The 23,137-nt window shown below is 40.8% G+C and overlaps 1 protein-coding gene and 1 non-coding gene across 7 annotated transcripts in view; both read right to left on the reverse strand.

Moving 5' to 3' along the window:
- Positions 1–168: 168 nt before the first annotated feature.
- Positions 169–23,137, reverse strand: part of CKAP5 (cytoskeleton associated protein 5) — a 97,538-nt gene continuing 74,569 nt past the window's right edge. For 3 of the 6 annotated variants that reach the window (XM_055423976.2, XM_055423978.2, XM_055423979.2), the window contains exons 27-44: positions 22,337–22,425; positions 20,187–20,312; positions 18,761–18,910; positions 18,249–18,452; positions 17,905–18,040; positions 17,293–17,486; positions 15,940–16,112; positions 14,591–14,764; positions 13,954–14,074; positions 7,444–7,623; positions 6,679–6,866; positions 6,102–6,177; positions 5,219–5,407; positions 4,989–5,126; positions 4,337–4,420; positions 4,086–4,245; positions 1,046–1,197; positions 172–897 (exon numbers count right to left, since the gene is read on the reverse strand). In XM_055423976.2, the coding sequence (XP_055279951.1) occupies positions 655–897; positions 1,046–1,197; positions 4,086–4,245; positions 4,337–4,420; positions 4,989–5,126; positions 5,219–5,407; positions 6,102–6,177; positions 6,679–6,866; positions 7,444–7,623; positions 13,954–14,074; positions 14,591–14,764; positions 15,940–16,112; positions 17,293–17,486; positions 17,905–18,040; positions 18,249–18,452; positions 18,761–18,910; positions 20,187–20,312; positions 22,337–22,425 (2,777 nt within the window). In that variant the 3' untranslated portion in view covers positions 172–654. Of the gene's footprint in view, positions 898–1,045; positions 1,198–4,085; positions 4,246–4,336; positions 4,421–4,988; positions 5,127–5,218; positions 5,408–6,101; positions 6,178–6,678; positions 6,867–7,443; positions 7,624–13,953; positions 14,075–14,590; positions 14,765–15,939; positions 16,113–17,292; positions 17,487–17,904; positions 18,041–18,248; positions 18,453–18,760; positions 18,911–20,186; positions 20,313–22,336; positions 22,426–23,137 lie in introns of all 6 variants that reach the window. The other 3 variants (XM_055423982.2, XM_055423981.2, XM_055423980.2) reach the window with 3 other exon arrangements.
- LOC129554935 (small nucleolar RNA SNORD67) lies at positions 17,688–17,798 on the reverse strand. The gene has a single exon (XR_008685665.1). It is a non-coding gene; the product is annotated as a small nucleolar RNA SNORD67 (small nucleolar RNA).

Genomic DNA, 23,137 nt, shown 5'->3' on the forward strand with positions numbered 1-23,137 from the left:
GAGTTCCTCTTATTCCAAAGGAGTGAAAGACAGCATCAAGCCTGTGGGGCAAGAAAACGTAGAGCTCCGTAAGAAGCGATGATGACCCTTTCTCTAACTGGCTGAGCACCCAGCAGGTCTCAAGAACAGGCAATGGACAGCTGCCCAACACTCCCTGAAACGGAGCATCCTGGAACACAGTTATAGTTAATGCAAACTTTATTTATAAAAGACTCTTAAATTAGTTGTATCATGCCATGCATTCATACAGAATACAGTGACCCTTCAGGGCTACAAGGAGAAGAGCTCACAAACTCAAAGGAAAACTAGTCAAGAGTTTCTAATAGTTAAAAGCTAGGAAAGATTAGGACAACTTTACAAATGAGCAATTAAAAAGAAAAAGGATATGGAAACTAGTCTGAGCTGAGAGGAGGCCCGCTCTTTACAGGTCTGTACACTAAACTAAGACACGGACAGTCTTCTAGAGAGGCAGGATGCTGGCAGAGGGAAGCGGACGATGTGCAAGAGACTTGTGCCACAACGACTCCTCCCCCAGGTCACAGCATGATACACACAACCAGTCTGCGCACACTAGGCCTGCCGAGGCCGCCGTAACTATGAGGACTCCTAGTTTAGTCAACTAAAGCTGCCAGGCGCCAGGGGAGTGGGGCGGCTTCACTTGCGACTGCTCTTTATTCTCTCCAGTCTTTTTTTCAAGTCGTCGATGTTGGCTGTGGAGGAGGAGGAGGTCACGGGCCCTGAGGAGTGGCTCTGGCTGGAGTCCAGGTCTGAGTGCTGCTGCTGCTCCCGCGACTCGCGGAGCTGGGAGAGTTTGCTGTGCAGCATGTCTGTGGAGGAGGCCACGGTGGGAACTGCTGGCTTGGAGAGCAAAGAGGTCAGCGGAGGTCGCTCATCCTGCTGTCGAGAGAAGGAGACGTGCTGTCAAGCAGGTCAGGAGGCGGCTCTGGAGCAATACACTCAGCGGCTGGGTCGCGGCCTCTCTGGCCAGGCTGGCCTGGCCTGCTGGCCATCACCCTCCCCGCCCACAGAAGGAGACGAGCAGTACCTTTGTATTGTCCAGGCCGCATCGCTGTCGGAGGATCTTCAGCCTCTCCAGGTAGACGGATGGTCCCACCTCTTCTCCGTTTGTGTTACCTAAGGAGGACACTGTGCTTGTGGCGGTGGGCACACACGTGACCTCCAGCTGAGGGGAGATGCCTAAGGGGAAACGGAGGGGTGTTCAGATACATGCCCCCTGCCCCGACTGCCCCTGTGCAATCTCCCAGTGAAGGGGACAATCGGGCCTTGACTATCACCGCTCTCCCGGATGACTCCCTGGAGTTGGTGATAAAGGTGCTCTGAAATATGTAAGAAATACTTAATGAGAATGCCCAAAACTGGTAAGAGAAAGGCACTGAATTTTTTTTTGGCCTCATCCTGTGGCATGTGGGATCTAGTTCCCTGAACAGGGGTTGAACCCATACTCCCTGCAATGGAAGTAAGGAGTCTTAACCACTGGACCACCAGGGAAGCCCCAGAAGGGCACTGAGTGTTGAGCTGGGCCATCCTTCTGCCTCCTGAGCTCTGCAGGGGTTTATCCTTGTCACCCCTGGCTGAACTGGGCAATCCAAAGAGCCTGAGTTGCTTCTGAGTGAATGCTAAGTGCGCAAGTAAAGAACATAAAGGATTTTAAATACTTTCAAGAATCAGACTTGATTTCGACTAGGTGATACACAGGGTAAAGCTATTATTCCAACCAGGGAGGACAGCAAGGAGCTCAGGAGGAAGAGGAGGAAACTGAGGTGTCCAAAGAGGAGGAGTAGGAGCTGGAGCACTGAGATCAATATTCTGGGAGGAGAGGGGAAAACCAGAGCCAAATCAAACCAAAACAAAATCTATCACAGTTCTAAATTTCTGAGCAGAACCACCACAAAATGCAAGCATTTAAAATATCCAATTTGATATCAATGAAAAGGCATCACATAATCCAAGAGTACTAGGAAGAAAACCCTCTATGGTAAACAGAACAAAGTAAAACAAGCTACTCCTGAGAGAAAGGGATCCTCACATGTACAGATGAGAATACTCTGAGGGTGAAAAGTGAAGAATAACGCAGCAATGCGGGAAGCCTGAGCACTTTCAGGCATTCAGTTACATGGGGTCACATGTCTGCGCTGCAAATGTCGCGCTTTCCCAGAAAGGCCTCTGGACATGAGAGACGCAGGCCCTGTCCCGATGACCTCAACCAGGGACCCCCGCATGCGGCCCCTGACACTGCTCACTGCGCTTCCAGAAGGGACTCTGGGTCGTGGAGAGGCATAACTTACGGGGTTAAAGACAAGACCAACTATGGGGAAAATAAAAGCAAACCAAAAAAACCCAGTAACAACAACAAAAAAACAACAAGAACACCTTAAGAGAAGGCAAGTGACACTGCCACCTAGAAAGGTACGTGATGAGAGAGAGGCTGACCAGAACCTGAGACGCGCAGAGGGACAGTTTCACAAGTGCAGAGTTTAGGGCTAAGACTAGGTGAGCCTCACCGCACTTGCAGAGAACTAAATACAGGACCACTGTGGGGGCTCTGCTGGGGAGGGGACTGCAGCAGTTGGGCCTTGTTTTGGTTTAAGGTTCCGGGCTATTTTTTGCCACTGATACCTCCGAAATCTTCCTTTTGTTTCTAGATCCTTGAACAATAATTTTCTAATACAGGCTTTTTCACTGTGTGGACAGTAATATTCCAGCTTAACATCAGGACAGGCACTCACTCACTCATATATAGTCAACAAAATACCTACTGAGTGCCTACTATGTGCCAGGCAACAAAACAGATAAAAATCTCTACCCTTGTGAATTTTAAATTTTAGCAGAAACAGACATCAAACAGTCAATCTAATGAACGTCATGCTGTATGGCTGTGTGTCACGGGAGGCAAAGTACTAGGGGGAGTGAGGGGCAGGTTGCAAGCAGTAAATCAGGCCTTGCCGGGCGACACAGATGGGAAGGAGGAAACAAGACTGCCGTGGAGAAGTGCAGTCTAAGCGAGAGACGGCTGGTGCGGAGGCCTTAGAAGCTGTGTGCCTGCTGCATCCCAGGGACAGCGAGGCGGCTGGCGAAGCTGCAGTGGAACAGAAGTCAGAGAGGGGAGCAGGAGGGAGACAGTTCCAGAGGGATCAGGAGGCCACATCATGCCACATCTTTCGTGTAAGGCTTTCTGCTCCACTGAATGAAAGGGAGAGCCTTTGGAAAGCGTTTGAGGAGCAGCTTTGATGCTGAGTGTGGGAGTGACTGTAGGGAGATGGGACAGAGTGCCCTAATCCCCATAAGAGAAGCAGGCAGTAGCAGTAGAGGTCAGAAGTGTGGGTGGATTCTCTGTATGTCTGGCAAGTCAAGTCAGAAAGACTTCTCTTTTTTTCTGGCCGCACCACGTGCCAAGTGGGATCTTAGTTCTCCAACCAGGGACTGAATCTGCGCCCCCTGCACTGCAAGTACGGAGTCGTAACCGCTGGACCACGTGACGAGTTCCTCAAAGGGACTCCCTGACAGAGGGGAAGAGAAAACTCAAACGTAGGGGGCCGAGCAAACCAGAAGCACACAGTTGCCCATCCAGTGAGATGGAGAAGAACACAACTGGAGCAGGTTCTGGGGACTACTAGGAACTTGGTGTTTGATGTCAGGCATGATCTCTCAGCTGGGAGCAGGGAGGAGGTCTGAGCTGGACAAGAGAGAAAACTGGGCTTTGCTGGCATAGAAAGTGTATTTAAAGTGATGAGAGAGGATGGGTTAGTTACGAGGGTGAGAGGAAGAACCCAGGGCGACACCAACATTAAGAGCTCGGAGAGGAAGAATTGGCCGCAGAGCCCTGGGGGGCAGCAGGGAGAAAGGAGCGGACCGAGAATGCGTGGAGGCCCAGGCCCAGCGGAGAGGCTGTTTCCAAGGACGGAGCGAGTGGCTGATGCCAGACCGACACGCATCACGGTGAGGCGAGAGCTGACCACACTGCCTCATTGCGGCCGCTAAGCCTGAGAGGCGAGGACAGAAACGCAGACCCAGCGGCACCCTGGCTATCCTGAGCCTATCCTGGAGGCGCCAGCTGGGAGCCATACCTGCTGAGGTGGGAAGACGGCCTTTGCCCTCCCTCTCCATCTCAATCACCCGAAGGCCTCTCTCAACATAGCTCTGGAAGAACTGTGAGGAGTTTTTCAGAAATGGTTCAATGTCAGCATCCGAATATTTCTTCTTGTACTCATATAACTCTGCTAGGCCCTGGTTAACATGGAAAAGGAGGTGGAGACAGATGTTAGCGACTCTTTTCCATACAGCAGATCCCCATTTGGGTCAACCTTTTCCCTCTCACCTCTTTAGTGTTCTCTTTAGAGCCAATCTTCTTAAAAATCTCAGCTAAGAAATCGTTCACTTTGGCCTTTGATGATTTTTCATCCTAAAGACACAAGGAAGGAACCATTGGTTCAGTTCAGTTCAGTCGCTCAATCGTGTCCGACTCTCCGCGACCCCATGAATCACAGCACGCCAGGCCTCCCTGTGCATCATCAACTCCCGGAGTTCACTCAAACTCATGTCCACCGAGTCAGTGATGCCATCCAGCCATCTCACTGTCATCCCCTTCTCCTCCCGCCCCTAGTCTTTCCCAGCATCAGAGTCTTTTCCAGGGAGTCAGCTCTTCGCGTGATCTGAGTTATTAGTTAGGAGCCCTTCCTTGTACGTTCCTGCAGATAACAGAAGCAGAGCTGCAGAAGAAACAGTAACAACTAAACTTAGGGAGGAAAGTCCCTCCCTAAATTTATCTAGGGACCGATCGATGCCTTAGGCAAGGACACAGAAACTTTTCTTAGGGACAAAAAGCACAAGGTGAGAGTTTATATTTGAAAACTTCAAGGTGACCGGACTAATCCCTGAGCCTTCACCTTAGGCCCTAAGAAAGACAGGTTGCAGTGGCTTATCCCTTTGGCAAGGTCACTTCTCTCAGTCTTTCAAGTCAGGACACTCACCATTCGAGATGCTCCTTTCTCTGTTTCCTTATCAGACTTGCTCCCGGTCTGGTCCATACTGTGCTTCATCATCCGGCAGAGGTGGGCCTCCAACTCTGACTCATTCTTGTTGTCGATCATAGTCAGGTGGTCCAGGATCTGAGGGAGAAACGTGTATGTTGAATGGCAGCGGTGCCACATCTGTGACGTTCTCTCAAGCTACCACGGGAATGGTTGCTGTTCTCACTCACCTTGGGCCCTTTTAGTTTGCATAGAGTGTGCAGCAGCGTTTTTAGGGTCCTTATGGGAAATTCACTTTTGCATTGCTTGAGTTTTTCTTTGGGGAAGACCTTCATGAAAATGTGTATATCCAGAAGAATTCTGTCCAGATTAATGCTGTTGATGGTATCAGGCAGCAGTCGAACCATCCTCCAGAGACACTATTTAAAAAGGAAACAGAAGTCAGACGGAGTCACTGAAAAATGAGGATAATCTCTGTCACCATTCGTTTTCCCTGAGCTCTGGGATCACGTCTAAAGGATGGTCAGGGATATGAAAGTGGCACCTCATGAACTGTCAAGCTCAGCTGCTAGCATGAACAATATTACTCATTTCAACCATGTCACTGGTAAAAGTGTGACAAGCTGTCTACCTGACCATCTTCCTTCCTTTCCCACACCCTAGAGAGGGGACTTTAAATGATAAGGATATGTGGAAATTCTGTACTGGGTTTCTTTGGCTCCTGAGAGTAGTTCATATGACCCAATCAAGTCTACTCTGAGGAAACAAACACATTTTACACTATGACAGTGCAGTAATGGTATTACAATGCTACAGTTTTTCAAAAAGAGACCAAAACATTATAAATCTATACACATTGTTCCCCCCATGAGAAATGAAATTTGTCTCATCAAACTTCTTGCCTTTAGATTCTAGGAAAACTGGAGATATTCACAAAATAGTTCTATCTTTTCACTGTCTGAGACCAGGAATATTTTTAGGCCTGAACTGGGGGTAGAGAAGGAAAGGAAAAATGGAGAACAACTATATTATTCAGGTGTGCCTGGCTGACTTACTTTCAATCCTCTTTCCCTATACTTTAAAAGAAAAGAGATCAAATTATGTCAACTTCACCTTCATAACAAGCTCTGAGAATTTGGGAGAACTGGCTGTTGCTAGGAGGCTGTCTTGGAGCAAAACAAGAAGGGCACTAGAAAACAAACCCAACACAATAGCATTAATAAGTTTCAAGCCTGCATTCCAATTAAAACCAGTAATCGAAAGGCCAAGTGTAAGCGGTCTCTATCCATCTGAGAAATGAAGAGCTCATGCATCAGCAACTGTCCTTGATTACTCAGTCATTAAGAAAATAAACATCATCGAAGTTTTGTAAGTTACCACTTGGTAAATGGTAAAGCTTGTAGCTATTTCTCATTGTCACTGGTAGTTAAGAAAGGAATGGACATGAAATAAAATATATACCAAAGACAAATTCCATGGTCCTGTTCTAGAAAACTCATAACATTGGCTGGCTTATTGAGCTGTTACTGTATCTGCTGTCTGAGGTTGGAATAACTTTGGTTCTTGAAGAAGAGTAATAATTTATCAGACAAACCTAAACTTACAACCGATCTAGTACCTTCTGGTTTCTATGCGTAGACAAAAGAGAGGCTGTTGCAGACTTTAATTAATGCTCATAGTACAAATATACCTCAGGATGTTGGTCTGGTCTGACTTCTCCAGAACTTTCACCACCAAGAGGTTCACGGAGCGGACCACCTGCTGCCCTTCCTCCAGATCCTCGATTCGAGAATCCAGCATTAAGGTGATGAGGCCATGCATCAGGTCTTTCAAAACTCCAGTGGAGGCCTCCCGGGCGAGGCTTTCTATCTGAAACAACTATCCAATGAGAATTCTGTTAGAGAGGCGTGAAACTCAACATACACAGTGAGGAAGAGAAACATGGGTGGCATAGTCTAATCAACGATTATACTGTACTTATAAAAATTGAGAGTACTAGGAAAAAAACAAAGATCACTACTCTCCCAAACCTCCAGTAATAGCGAAAATTAACTGACGTGCTTCCTTCCTGTTATGAAAAGTATTTTTAATGTGAACACATACTTCCTATTCACTCCTGGAAAAAGATCTTATTTTTATGATTATGTAAATTACACCCTGAGACAGTCATTACTGACAATCAGTTTCTGTGAAAAGCCAGCTAAGGCCCAACCATGACTGATGAAGAAACTGGCAGAAAGCAGAATTCCAGGCAGTTTGTAAGTCTCCTCACAATACGGTGAGCTGGAATGTTGTCCAGCGTCGAGTGGAAGTAGTCAATAGCTTACATGGAAAAATCCCACAAATGACATATGTTTCCCATGTTTCACTGGAACATCAGAACCGACTCAGGCTTGAGAACCTGGGTGGGATGAGAGACTGACGGGAAACTCAGGATCTGCAGAGGTAGCCTTACCGAAATCATGTTGCCAATGATACAGCTATACAATTTGATGATCTCATCCTTCTCCAGTTTCTCGTCTGCCATATGCGTGTTGTAGATGAGCCTCAGCTGCATGAACGTAGCGATGAGGAACTGGTCGATATGGCCAGACATGGCTTCGGCCTTGTCTTCCTGTCTCAGGACCTCATCGATCTGGTAACAAAAGTCCAAGATGTATTTTCCAAGCTTCATACTTCTGGGTAGCAGGAAGACACTACGAGTCTCTGTAACATTTATTAGCAAAGCACTTCTAATATCTTAGTTTAAAAAAACTCAATTACTTAACATGCAAATAACTAGTCCTTAGGGACTCATTCAATAAATATTTATAGAGCAAGATACTATGGTGTGAGTTAACTGCAACTCCTATTCTAAGAGGCTTGCCATCTACTTTAGCGGATAGTAATCCTTGTGTTTAACTGCTAATTTATTAGAGAGAGTGTTTTTATACCCATTATGTCATTTGATTATTCCAATAGCTCCGAGAGGTAGAAACAGACAGGGCTGGATGTAAGATCTTCATTTACCAGATGAGAAAATGAAGCTCAGTAAAATCAGGCTGCTGCTGCTGCTAAGTCACTTCAGTCGTGTCCGACTCTGTGCGACCCCATAGACGGCAGCCCACCAGGCTCCCCCGTCCCTGGGATTCTCCAGGCAAGAACACTGGAGTGGCTTGCCATTTCCTTCTCCAATGCATGAAAGTGAAAAGTGAAAGTGAAGTTGCTCAGTCCTGTCCGACTCATAGCGACCCCATGGACTGCAGCCTACCAGGCTCCTCCATCCATGGGATTCTCCAGGAAAGAGTACTGGAGTGGGTTGCCATTGCCTTCTCCAAAATCAGGCTACTTAGTTCAAATTCAGTACTCAAGTTTTCCACATCCTGGTCCAGTAGACTGGTTGTTACTAATAGTAAAATGTTACTATGGGAAAAACACATACTTCCTATTCACTACTGTAAAAAGATCTTATTTTTATGATTATATAAATTACAGCCTGAGACAATTACTGACAATCACAATATTCATGACCACTCTTTCCTGCAAGGATGCTACACTGCGCAACTCCAGGGGGCACCATCCAAAGTGCAACGTGAATGATGCCATCTTGTGTTGAGAAGCTGGTGGTCCTACTTTAATTTCTTTATGCACGTATACCCATAAGCACATACAATTTTATATAATTGGAACAGTTTAATAACACAGTTTCAACATGGACAAAATATATATATATATATATATATATATATATATATCTCGGGGGGGGCTTACTCTTTTTCCAAGGTAATTAACATCAACAGCCTGATGTTCACAGAACATGTATAACACAGAACTTTCATGTTCACAGAATCACATATAACCATACATGCACACATACATAGGGTCAAGGTTTAGGGCACTGTTTATTCCATAAGAATATTTATAGTATATACAGTTTTCTGCATCTATCTTTCCTAACAGAAAATTATGAAAATCTTTAAAGTCAACAGAAACAATTCTACTCTTAAAGGCTGTATAATAGTCCTCATATAGACACGCCAAAACCTAATCATTCCCTGACTGATCAACTAGTTTGGATATCTTGTCCACTATAATTTTACAACAAACATCTTTGTGTGTATATATATCCCAAGGTACTTGTCTTTTAATTTCTAAAAAAAAAAGAAAAACAACTCTTTGTGCCAAGAGTTTAACTTTTTAGGTTGAAGGATACTATGTTGTTTTCTTTAAAAACGCACTAAAACGTAATTCACATTTCTACGTGTAATGCGTAAGAGTGCTGTTTTTTCAGCACCATCAGTTGGAAGCATTATTACTCATTTTACCTGTTGTCACTCTGAAGGTTTAAATGTGATGGTCTTACTATCTTAATGTGCATTTCTGTGGTGGGGAGGTGCTGGACATCTTTTCACGTGTTTACTGGCCATTTGGAGATCTTCTGTGACTTGCCTATTTTTATCCTTGATTTATTATTTTTTAGGTTCTCTTTTTCTCAAGGGTTAGCAAGAGTTCTGTTTACTGTAGTTACTGGTCCTTTATTGGTCATATGCAAATATATCCCACAATATAACACTTGTTTATTGACAGTATACAGTAAATTTCTCCAAATTAAAATCTTAAAATTTTTATATGATCAAATTTGTCTTTTCATTTTAGGTTCTGGGTTTCCTTGTTTTTCAATGGTTTCCCCAAATTCCTTGGTTATTTCAAAAAATTTGGGAGGGGGATCAGTTGAAACAAGTTTCCACAGAGTTGCTTCAGGGTTACATGTAGTGTTATCTTATTTTTTAGAAGAGTCTCTTCCACATCTATGGTTAGGTCCTTTTTCACCCCAGTACTTAATATTTTTGCTCTCCAATCAAGCTAGTAAGGGATTTTTAATTTCAAATCTTTTTTTTTTTTTTAACAAGAACCGGCTTTTAGAATTTCATGTATTTTAGCCATATTACCTACTCTCAAATTTTTTATTTTTTTAATTTCCAAGTATTAAGTTACTTTATTTTAACTTTCCTTCAATAATAAATGCACTTCAGGCAATATATTTTTCTGAGTTCAGTAGCTTCAGTATAGTTGTAGAGGGAAATTGTTTCCTTCACTGTTAAGAGTTTCAATTTTTTTTTTCTCTTTTTTATTTTTTAAACTATGAACGTATGATAACACATTTACAGAAGACTTGGAAAATAAAGAACAAAGTTACATATAGTGCCCTAAATATTACAATTATTTTTTTAAGTAGATAAATTAAGATTTTTAGTTGGAAATTCAATATCAAACTCTCAAAAGTTAGTAGAACAAATATACAGAAAAAGCAGAAGGATATAGCAGACCTGAAAAACACTATGAACCAATAAATATAATTAAGATTCATACAATTTTCATACAACAGTAGGATAGACATTCAATTTAAAGTTCCCATAGACAATAAACTAGGAGACACTAGAACATATCCAGGGACATAAAATAAGGTGAAAGTTTCAAGGTCTAAAGCTGTTGAAATCATCGTCTGTTCTCTTATCACTGTGGAATTACGTTAGAAATCAATATCAAAAGATATTAATAGCCGACATATTTTCAAGTGCAGTGTGACATTTACCATTTGACTTAGCCATTGAGAGTCTCAATAAAGTTAGAAAACTGAAAAAACAGAGGCGTGACTGCAGAGAAAAAAGTGTTTAAATGAGAAATTAATATTAAAGACACTTAAAAAAACCCATGTATTTGGAAATTAAATGTTCACTTTTAAATGATGGGTATACCTAACAAGCCATAACAAGGAAAATTAGATATTTGTAAAAGAATAAAAATGGTAAGAGAATTTACCAGAACCTGTTACATGCAGCTGACGCTGCTCAATGCAACTGAATCCAATGCGGAGTTGTGAATGAGGTATGAAAACAAATAATGGACACTAGCATAAAATTCTGTGGGATCTGAACAGTCGTGCTTTGATCACACTGTATTACATGTTTTTGGTTTTTTTACAACATAGTATTTCTTTATATTCTCAGAATTGGATTAGAAGTTTCAAGCCTCAAAAATTTTTTTAAGTCACTAAGATAACAAACTTTCTAGTTTTTTATCGATATATTAGATGCCAAAATATATGGAACAATTTTGAGTGAATATAAATAAGAAATCTAGCATTCTATTCATACTAAGTCAAACAAGTGGAATCAAAATGTTGATTTAGGGTGTTTCATACTTTTCAAATAACCAGTATCTTTTGTGATATTAATATTATTAATTGAAATTTTGTTGGGTTATCAGCAAAGAATCTGGTCAGTATATCTTCCACATTTTGCATTTATTAAGAGATGTTAATGACTCCTGTGCTTTAAGTTTCCTTTAGATGTGAGTCTGTTTCTGGGCTCTCTGTTCCATCCTGATGGTCTGTCTGCTTTTCCTTGGGCCAGTAATTACAGAGGCTCTGTCATCACTACTAATACCAGTGGAGTACGTCCTTTCTACTGTGTTTTCATTTTAAAACATTGTCTTAAAACTGTCTTTACCATTTTTAGGTCCTTTGATTTCCCATATAAATTTTAGAATCAGCTTCTCAACTTCAGAAAAAAAAAACCTGTTAAGATTTTGATTGGAATGCATTGAATTTACAGATATAACTTGAGGAGAAGCTGGCATCTTTATAATATTGAATCTTGAGAACACAGTATATTTCTGTTTATTTGGGAATGTAACAAAATGATGTCATTCAACAAAACTTAAAAATTTTCTCTATAAAGGTCTTATATGTATGCTGCTTGATCATTCCTAGGTACTTAGGATTTTATTGCTCAGGGTTTTATTTTTTTATTATGGTAAAATATATATAACATAAAGCTTACCATTTTAACCATTTTTAAGTGTAGAATTCAATGACATTTATTCACAATGTTGTATAACCATCATTACTATTTCCAGAACTTTGTCATTATTCCAGACAGAATCTGTTCCCATTAAAATAATAACTCTCTATCCATCCACCTGCCCAACCCCTAGTAAACTCTACTCTAGTTTCTTTATTTGGCTATTCTAGGTACCTCATGTAAGTGGAATCACACAATAGTTGTCCCTTTGTGCCTGATTACTTTTATTTAGCATAATGCTTTCAAGGTTCATCCATGTTGAAGCATGTGTCAGAATTTTGTTCTTCTTTATGACTTAATATTCCACTGTGTGTGTGTATATAAATATATATACATACCCAATTTTTTAATTCATTCATCTGTTGATGGACACTTGAACTGTTTCCACCTTCTGGCTATTGTCAATAATAATGCTGTGAACTTTGGAGCATAAGTATTTGTTTGAATCTCTGCTTTCTAGGAGGGGATCTGAGGATCTTCTTATAATTCTAAACTTAACTTTTTGAGAAACCACTCAACTGTTTCCACAATGGTTATAGTACTTTATGTTTCCACCAGCAATACACTCAGGTTCCAGTTTCTCCATATTGTGACAAACATGTGCTATTTTCCATTAAAACAAAAATTCTAATGGCTGTGAAGTGATAACTCATTGTGGTTTTGATCTATAGTTCCCTAATGATTAATGATGGTGAGCATCTTTTTACTTGCTTATTTGCCATTTGTATATCATCTTTAGAGAAATGTCTGTTCATGTCCTTTGCCAGTTTTTGAACTGGGTTTTGTTTTTTTGTCAATGAGTTATAGGAGTTCTTAAGTATTCTGGATAGATATTATATACCTATATATGCATATTATCTGTAACATACATTTATTATATACCACATATATACATAGGCACATACATTTACATTGACATTTATTTCTATATCTGTATATCAAAAACCATGAATTCATACTGATGCATCTAATTCCAGTCCAATAGCAGAGTTCATTTTCTTTCCTTGGGCTTCCATATTTTATCACCCTTCTCTGGCCCCCATTTTCCTTATTATATTTATTTGACCAACCCCTTCATATGTAACCAATCTCCCGTCTTTGCCACAAGTCCCTCCCCAGGCCAACCTCTACTGTTTGGGCTCTGAGTCCCCATTGTGAGCGGCCCACGTGCTGCCCTGCTCCCCTCCACCACACATGAATACCCTCTCCACCCTGCCTGGGGCACCCTACACCACGCCATGTCAGCCCCTCCATGGACGTCGTCTTCTTCCGGCTTTGGCTCTGCATCATCCCTCCAGGATGACAGCCTCCTCACAGCATCAGGGCTTGGAGACCCTCACACTGGGCCACTGTGGCTCTCCACTCCCACCCCATGCTACAAGGTAGGTGCCTTCCTTGCGTTACCCTCCTCCTGGCTTCATGACTGGATCGTTAGGAAAGGGAAGCAGAGGAAGAAGAGAACGATTTTTAAAACACATGGAGTTTCTCTTTGCTCAAAAGTCTCTAATGACTTCCGGTCACACTGAGAATCCAAACAGCTCACCCCAGGGCTCTCACAGCTCTCTGCAGTCTGGCCTCTGTCCACCCTGCGACTTCCATTCTGTACGTTCTCCCTCTTGCCACCTGTGCTCCAGGCACACTGGTCTGTACTGTTTCTGTGACCACCAAGGCCATTCCTCCTCTAGAGCTTCTGTACTAGCTGTCCTCTGCGTGAAGCCCAACTACCCATCTAAGTAGCTTGCACTTAGTTCCCTCTCTCCCATTGCCCCATTTGAGTTTGGTTTGCACAGTAGTTACTATTGATATTTTGTGTTTGTCACTGTACACTAAATTCTAAGAAAGCTCCATGAAAGCTGGTTCCTACCCATTGCTATGTTCCTACCTCAGGTGAAAGAATGCAGTTGTGGAAAGCAAGGCTCTATTAGATCTCGCCCCTAGAGAGCAAGCTCTGTCCACTTGCTCTATGCAGCCAGTGATGTCTGAGAGTGGGCCCGTGCGCGCTTTTCATCAAGGTGGGACTGCACACTGCCCGCCTCCCCTATACTGTACTCACTGTGCAGCCACCACTACTACTGCCTCCACAGCCATCCATGGAGTTACCGTCATGGGTAAACCATTATTACCTGTGTCAGAGCTTGGATGCTTGTGTTGATGTCACCACTGGCTACTTGGGAGATAATAAAATTAATTGTGGATGCTGTATTACTGTGCATATCATCAAAGTGCGGAGAAACAGCCCGGATCCTAGAGAGTGGAGCAAAGGAAAACATTCAGTTATTACAAGGTATCCTATTGAGTTGGAATTATGCAATTTCCCACTAGATGCATGTTTCAATAAGGAACCACTATTAGCCAGAAAATAATCTATTCTAAAGGAAATCAGTCCTGAATATTCATTGGAAGGACTGATGTTGAAGCTGAAACTCCAATACCTTGGCCACCTGATGTGAAGAACTGACTCATTTGAAAAGACCCTGATGCTGGGAAAGACAGGGCAGGAGGAGAAGGGGACGACAGAGGATGAGATGGTTGGATGGCATCACCGACTCAATGGGCATGAGTTTGAGTAAACTCCGGGAGCTGATGACGGACAGGGAGGCCTGGAGTGCTGCGGTCCATGGGGTCACAAAGAGTTGGACACGACTGAGCGACTGAACTAAACTGCATCTATTCTAAAAAGTTCTAATTGCACAGAGAGCTCTTTTTAATATGTACACTCCAATGATTATGAACTGCTTATACTTAAATTGGTTAACTTACTTGGGCTCAGGAATAAGGACTGGTTCAAAAATGTCATCCAGTTTGTGCTGAACAAGTTCTGGCATTTCACACCGCACTGTACCATTGTCATTCTCAATCTCATCTAAGTCCAGCTGGAATTCTCGGCGAACCATCTGGGCTGTCTCAGGATGCCCACTCATGCTTCGGGCTTGGCTAAGGGAAGCAAAAGGAGGCTCCTGAACTAAAAGAAAGAGACTTCTGAACCTAAGGGCATGAGTAGCACTGCCAACCGCCCCAAAGCCGCAAGACAGATGTTCAACTTCTGGTTTCAGCCCCCCTGAATGATGTAAATCCACGCCTCTAAGCAAGTGTCTTCAATGGGCAACAACGCTGGTTCAGGAATATCCTAAGAGAGTAGATTAACTTGTACTTATAGTACTGCCAAGTTATAAGTATTCTCTCTAGTTCACTAAAGCCAACCAACCTTGAATTGCTATTCCAGTTGTGGCAGTAAATAATAAAGAATATTTATATTGACTCAAAGGTCATGACTTCTGGGCAAAAACCTAAGAAATATCTAGACTGCCTGGATTTTTTCCCACCAATTTAACCAGTGTTTATGTTTTTCTAATTACAAGCATCATCCCATGCAGTGTTCAGTAAATTTTATACTTCAGCAACAATCAACTCTTTTTAGGAATATTCACTCTTGACGAGTTGGGACCAGCATTACATCTAAGCAGTAGATATTCACAGTTTCCAAATTCAAATTGGTTAAAATTATACTCATGATATGACCCAAAATAGAGCTGTCTTGCTTAGAAGGCAGTTTTTTGAGTCCCAAAGTCAATTCTGGGTTGCATGCATTTTACTCAGCTTTATAAGAATAGGAACCTGTGCATGACCAAACATAATACAAGGAAGAAGGTGAACCAGTGCTTTGGCCACATGACACTGAACCGACACTTCTGCTAGCCAGTGGACTTTCAGGGAAGGCTTGACGCATGACTACTTGGACACCCTCCACCCTGGTTATAAACTCCACACCAGTAGCCCTCCAGAGGGGATGAATCCAAGTCAGAAGTTAGAAAGATATAAGAGCCCTGCTAATGAGAAATTAGCAGGCAGTACTTACATCCTATAAGTGCGATACATAATTCTGTCCACGGAAAAGCAGTGAAAGAAGGCACAAGACTATTTAGAAGTGGTTTTGAGACAAAGACAATGAAGACTGAAGGATTAAACGTTTGGTTACAAGACATATACCCAGACACTGTGTCATGCATGATAATGGCTACAAGAACTCAAGATTATGTTATAGGATAAGCTCTGAGCACACAGGCAAAGTCCACAGAGATACCTTCCGACAAGCATCTCAACCCACATACTTGAGTTTGGAGGACATGTCCTCAGCTGGTCCCTTGCGCAGCATGTTCGTATTGGAGCTTATGCTCTGTGTGCGCTGAGGTTTCTCTTCCACCTGTTTTACTGGTGCAGCCGAAGGCCTTTTTGCTGACCGCTTAATCCTCTCCTCAAGCATGCTCATATCTTTTTCAGAAAGCTGTTAATAGAAGCCACATTTATTAGCTCACCTCTCTACTACAATTTCAGAGAATTAAAAACCTCATATGGTGGTTTAGTCGCTTAGTCGTGTCCAACTCTTATGACTCCATGGACTGTAGCCTGCCAGGCTCCTCTATCCATGGAATTCTTCAGGCAAGAATACTGGAGTGCGTTGCCATTTCCTTCTCCAGGGGAATCTTCCTGGGTTTCCTGCATTGCAGGCAGATTCTTTACTGAGTGAGCTACGAGGGAAGCCCAAAAACCTCATATAATCTTCATGTAATTGGAAGACCCAAGAATTAATTTCCATTTTCATGCTGAAGCAAACAGAAACTCCTAGGTTAGGGTATGTTCACTTTCAAACACTACCTATACTTTAAAATCAACTGTTGCTAAAACCTGACTTGCTTTAGTAAGAGAAAATATGAAACAAGGAAAGGATACAAAAGGAAAGGCCCCATGAATAACTACAAATAAAAAGGTCAAGAATTAAAAAAACTTCCTCATTTTTGTGGTATTACCATTAAACTAGTGGTGTGACTACAGGCAAGAAGCTTCACTTTTGGTCATCTGTAAAATTCCCATCTGCTTTATCTCCTTTGCTGGCTTCATAGTGAGGATTAAATGGATAAATGTAAATAAAAATGTACAAGCACAGGGTAAATATGTGTGCTACTATGAGGTAACTGGAGTGAAGAACAGGTCCAGTCACGGTACTGATTGGCTCAGAGGAAGTAAGGAGTCAAAAACAGAACCTTCTATGTTTGGAGAGTCTGGCTCACGGCTGCAACTCAAGACCCTTTTGATCTGACAGGTACCAGAATCCCCATTATACACAAGTAGTTGTTCACTAAAAAATAAATGCAGTAAAAATTATCAAGGAGATTGCCAGGCACAACTTAAATTCCAAGACTAGCTCAAATTTCTTGATTCAAAAATAGTTTTCATCTAAAGCAAATTGGTAAGAGGGGAATGCTCAGAAAGAAAATCTAACTTCCAGTAAAACACAGCCTTAAGTGTCCTACGTCAAGGGTTTATATGGATTTCAGGACGTATCAAGAGGTTGAGTTTTAATAAAAAGTGGTAAAAACTTAGGAGTTGAGGTGGGACGAAATCTGTCACCTACGTGATCTTTCAATTCACAACGTGCTGAAAATGTTCAGAGAAAAGCGACTCACGGCTCCAATCAGCTTGAACACTTGATCCCCGTACACATTGTACACTGTGACGATGGTGTTGAGCGCAGCATTGCGCACAGCGTTGTCACGGTCTCCTATGTGAATTGCTATCTCCTTTAAGGCTTTTCCCGGGGTTGGTTGGCAAACATTCATGCCATAGGACTCGACCAGACACCCCAGTTCTTCCAGGCACTCTGATGGGGAAGAAAGGCTAGATTAAGGACACTCAACACACATTTGGCGCAAAGACCTATCTTTACTGGATACATTTCCCTTGGCATACATGAAGGGCTAAAGTCTTATTCTGGCTCTCCCTTGAATTTCTCCTTGTTTATTGCCTTCGACAAAATATATGAAACAATGGTGCTATAGCAAGTGCTCCCAGAAGGGATGCCTGTGAGTCAGATGGCCCCTGTGCACTTGATTTTGTCACCAGGGAGGTACTGGGTGGTGCCTGTATCACCTGATACTGTGGCTCCACCAGTGTGCAACTCATCACTCTCACAGTCCAAATCAGAAGGCTGGAACCAAGAAATTCCCTCGTTCATCTATAAACTATTTCTTTGAGAGGTCACTGTGGCAGACATAGGCGTCAATCAATAGTTGCTTTACCTGCTCTCTGCTTGGAGTTTTTGGATTTGGTTCCTTCCATGATGAAAGGGAACATCTTGCTGGCTGGGTAGACAAGGCACATCCGGTTCAGGATGGCACGGACATCTTTACGAATGACATCCTTTGGTTCTCCAACCTGGTCAACAAGGAAAATAATAATAAAGTGAGGCACTGTCTGAGTAGCAAAGGCACCCCCTTGTGTGTTACTACATCTTGAAAGAAGAAAATGAGTGGTGGAAGGTTATCATCATACAACAGACCGAAGACGGGAGAGGGAATAAAAATACAGGAACTGAAGTAGCTGGGAACTTGTAATCTTCCAGAGTGGGAACAATGCATATTACCTTGAGGATGAGATAGGGGATGAAGGAAGATGCTTCGTTCTCAGTAAGATGATATTCCTCATCACTTAGCAGGGTGAAGAGCAATTTTAAATATTCTAGGGTTTTCATGAGGACGCTTGTATTGGTGTCAAAAAACCGCAGCGTAACCCACTTTAAGATAAGATCCAGGCAACCAATGACACCCTCTTTTTCACTCTCCAAGTGCTTGAAACAAAACAATACAAAACCCCCACAAATGAGACTATATAAAAATTTAATTTCTATTAGGTAAGTAACTCTTAAATTTTACTACAGTCCAAAAAAAAAATATGATAGATTTTTAAGCCTCCATTTAAGACACCAAATTATAGACATGTAGTCATTTATTCAATCAGATAATAAGAAAGCTCTAAGAACAGAGAACATGGTGTGTTCTAGTTCCTTCTAAGTCATGCAAACTTCTGACTATTTCACAGAACTCAGTATTTTCACACGTCCCAGATTCATGCCTATTGATTTTGTTGCAAACTTACATCAACCATGACAGCAAGGGCCTTGTTATGATGCTGAAAGTCTGAGTGAAACATCTCATCTTGTAACCATTTAGCCACACAGCTAGACATCTGAGTTTTTAGCTGTTCAATGTATTCATCCCGTGGAGTAGTAAAATTCCACTTTAATACCTGAAAATTCCCCCCCCCAAAAAAAAAAGAACAGTGAAAGGGGCTGTAAGGGGTTCAACTGAATGCACAGAGACATTCTATTTAAAGCAGCTGCAGCAATCAATTTAATAGGACATTTAAAAATTCTTCAAGATTAATTTGTAATTAATATGAATGCAAAGTGAACTTTCAATCTGTCATACTCTGGAAGCTTAATTTTGAAAATCTTTTAGGAATAGAATTTTCAGCAATTTTTACTAGAAAAATCAATGCTGTTATCGTATAACATGGTGAATACTGTTGGCATAATTTTAATAAAGGGAAAATTTGAATGTGTACAAAAATTTTAAATGTACATACTAGTCTAAGCAGTTACTATAAATATATTTGCATACATGCACAAATTGACATTCAAAGATGCCTATGGCAATATAGTTTATAAGAGCAAATACTAGAAGCAGCTTTAACGTTTAACATAGTGGGTTGAGGATAAAGACAGGTACACATGTACGATGTACCAATAAACTGAAAGCACATGTGCGCACAAATATGAAGCAATCTTCAAGCCAGTATTTTTCAAACACCATTAAAAGAGCAAAGAAGGTTCAGAACAAAGAGTATGGCATGTTCCCACCACTTGTGTACAAGGAGAGCTATATATTTATACATATATGACTGTATAGGAATGTAATATTATTATTTTTAGAGAAATAAAAAAATTGGTTATTTTCCCTGTTCAGGGAGGCTAGAGTGGGAGACATGCTTCTCATACTTTCTGTACTTTTTTTGTAGTTTGAATTTTAAAAAAATTATGTATTTTGAAAAAATTTTAACTGATTAATAAAACCAAAACATCAAAAGATAAATGACTGAACTAGCCATATATAGTTATCAAACCTATCTTTTAAGGTATCAGGAACAAGAAAGATTAAAGGAGAGGCATATTACATACGCGTTAATTGATAAAAATCAATGACTACTTTCCAGTCTTTGATTCTAAACAAAATAAAACCCCCACAAACCCACCAAACCCCCCAACATTTCTACTTCTTTCTACTGGGAGACAAAAAGGCAACAGCTCCATTCCGTAGTTTCTTTGGTAGGAAATAATGCTGTAGGATTTAATACTTCCAAAATGTAGTCTTAGAGAAACAAGATATAATTCACAAGCAAAAGATTTAGTTAATTATTAGATATTTCACAATGATATGAATTTCAGACAGAAACTTTAATTCTTGATTATAAAACAAAGCAAAAACAAGCAAAAACTTCCTGAAGATTTTAATTCTTTCCTTACCTTTAGTCCTTTCTCATCTTTCATTCTTTGCTCCTTTCCATTTGGAACAACAATAAAAATAGGACCAGATTTATCTTCATCCTCCTTCAAGCTGGTTTTGCTTGGAACTTTCTTTCCTTGTGCAGTCTACAACCAAGGTGCAGGGAATACTGATTAGATAGATTACTTCTCCTTAGGATGTCACTGTTACTGCCTATTAAAAGGGTACCATTTCCAGACATCATTCTATATCATATTCCAAATGAAAGAAACAAATGAATAGAATCTTGCATTTGATATGTTTGTGTACAGGTTTTCTAGAAATGTTTCTGATAGCAGGCTTAAGTAACTGTTGGTTAGTGCCTGGGCTGGCACGTGATATGGTTGGAAAAACTGTATCAATGGTCTGGGTCACAGGTTATTTTTGTTTACTGGACAATTCTTTAAAAAAAAATTTCGAGAGATAAGTGACATATAAAGCTATGGTTTTACCAGTAGTCATGTATGGATGTGAAAGTTGGACTATAAGGAAAGCTGAGCGCCGAAGAATTGATGCTTTTGAACTGTGGTGTTGGAGAAGATTCTTGAGAATCCCTTTGACTGCAAGGAGATCCAACCAGTCCATCCTAAAGGAGATCAGTCCTGAATATCATTGGAAGGACTGATCCCGAAGCTGGGAAAGATTGAGGGCAGGAGGAGAAGGGGACGACAGAGGATGAGATGGTTGGATGGCATCACTGACTCAATGGACATGGATTTGGGTGGACTCTGGGAGTTGGTGATGGACAGGGAGGCCTGGCGTTCTGCGGTTCATGGGTTCGCAAAGAGTCAGACACGACTGAGCGACTGAACTGAACTGAATGGCAGTCACACATTTAATATCACTTAGTTAAGAAAGCTCTTCTGTTTCTCTGCATATAAAATCTCTATCACATCATTCTAACTGAAGACACTTTGAGAAACTGCTTCTAGAGAAAACTGCTGAAACATTTTAAATACTTAAGTTACTAAAGTGGCTCTTAAAAATAATCCAAGATTTAGAATCTTTGTATCAGATGGAAAGAAACTGTGAACATATAGTATACTTATTTAAGGTAAAATTTGAATTTCATTACTGGAATTATTATTATAGTAAATGCAGCAAAAGTCTGCTATTTCCAGTAGGCCAGCATTTCTTTCTATTTCAAAGACTGAAGCCATTTAGTCAAAACAAATAAGAGATGAGTTATGTCAAATTGCTTTGTAAACTGCAGAAGTCTGAAAAAAAAAATGGCATTAAGAATAGAGTCAAAAAATACTTTAAAGCACGTGTGATCAAAAAACTAAAATAATCGCTTGTTAAACGTGGGATGAGGAGAGGGAGGAGGACAGGAAAAGAACAGTTTCATTAGACAGTCTGGAAGATAATTACCCATTTAAATTAACTCACTGAATTGAAGGACCCAAGCACAGGGAAGGAAAATGAGTAATTAATATTTAGAAGAACGGCCACAGGATGGCCCTTCTATAATGGGGATATATATAACAATAAATGTACTGGATGATAAAACATGTCCTCCACTGACACATTTTCATCAGTTACATGTGGTTAATAAAATAGTTTTCTCTAGATTTACTATTGATTGCAGTTCTGCAATTTCCCTTTTGTAAATATAAAATAGTCAATACTCTGAATACAGTGACAAGCTCTGAATCTTGATACAGAAATTGATGACAATTTGTTGTGATTAAAAAACTTAATTAAATGAAAATACACCCGAGGATATTTAAGGCTGAGCATTTGAAAACATTTCTTTAAACTGTTCAATTCTGCATTCATGCTAAAAGAACTGGTGATCCATCAAATCTCACTGCTGTGGGGACAAAAGGTCCTTTGAGTCTAATCAGAACACTTTGTTGTATGATGACTTAACAGCCAAATGGGAAGGAAGTTGCTTACTACTGAAAATCTCCCCCAACAACCCAGATGACAGAAACCTTTGCAGTAGCTCTTGAGAACAGGATGCCTCTGTTTCATAGCATCATTAAAAGTGAGCCACAGAAAGCTGTACAAGTACTTCATAGATAATATCCCTTCATATGTAGTGTATTTCTTAAAAAAAAAAAAGAATGACTTAGTGTAAAGAAAAATTTAAAAGCAACTCTACACTTAAGCTGCAGAATTAACATACCTTTGTTTTAGAGGAAACTCCTAGAGCCTTGGCCTTTTTTGGATCAGGCCTGGAGTCTACAGTGCCAGAAACAGAATCTTCAACAGGTGCTTTGAGAAAATAAAAACACATACTGTAAATACAAACTTTAATTAATATCACTATATTCTGAGCAGGTTCAAAATATAATGATGGTGAGAAAGCCCTTTCTAAAGTGTTTTTAGTTAGATTTTGCCCCCCTAATCTTTTTTCTCCACAATTTCCTCTTTAAGCACAACCTCATGAAATTAGTTCATAAAATCTACATCTGCTTTATCAACACTTAAACTGCAGTTTAAGGATTATTTTCTAAATAGCAATTAAAAATTGATTAATTTTAAGCAATTAATAGCAATTAAATCAGTCTACCTTTTTGCTAGATGGATACTTCTTTAAGAGAAGGGTCTATCACCTTTGAAACTACAGGAAATTATATATACCAATAGCAAGATTCCAGTAGATGTTATAACTGAATATACACTTTGATACTAACCATTTTACACATGTAAACTGCTAAACAGATTATTGCGTTGTTTAAGCGCTATGTCTAGAAGAGCAGTGGTTACAGGTTAGTGTTCTGTTTATGTGTTATGGAATTTTAACATTAGGATGAAGAAGTCAAGAATTTTTCCTTGATAAAGTTGAATAAACATTTGAATGCTTTTTTTTGTTGTTGTGATTAGTGAGGATTGAACCAGTACCCCCGCTTCAGTGGAAGTATGGAGTCCTAACCACTAGACTGCCAGAGAATTCAGTAAATATTAGAATCGATCAGCAAACAGC

This window comes from Moschus berezovskii, chromosome 14, assembly GCF_049115385.1.
Source record: "Moschus berezovskii isolate FMDL1 chromosome 14, NW_MosBer_1.0, whole genome shotgun sequence".
Taxonomy (NCBI): domain Eukaryota; kingdom Metazoa; phylum Chordata; class Mammalia; order Artiodactyla; family Moschidae; genus Moschus; species Moschus berezovskii.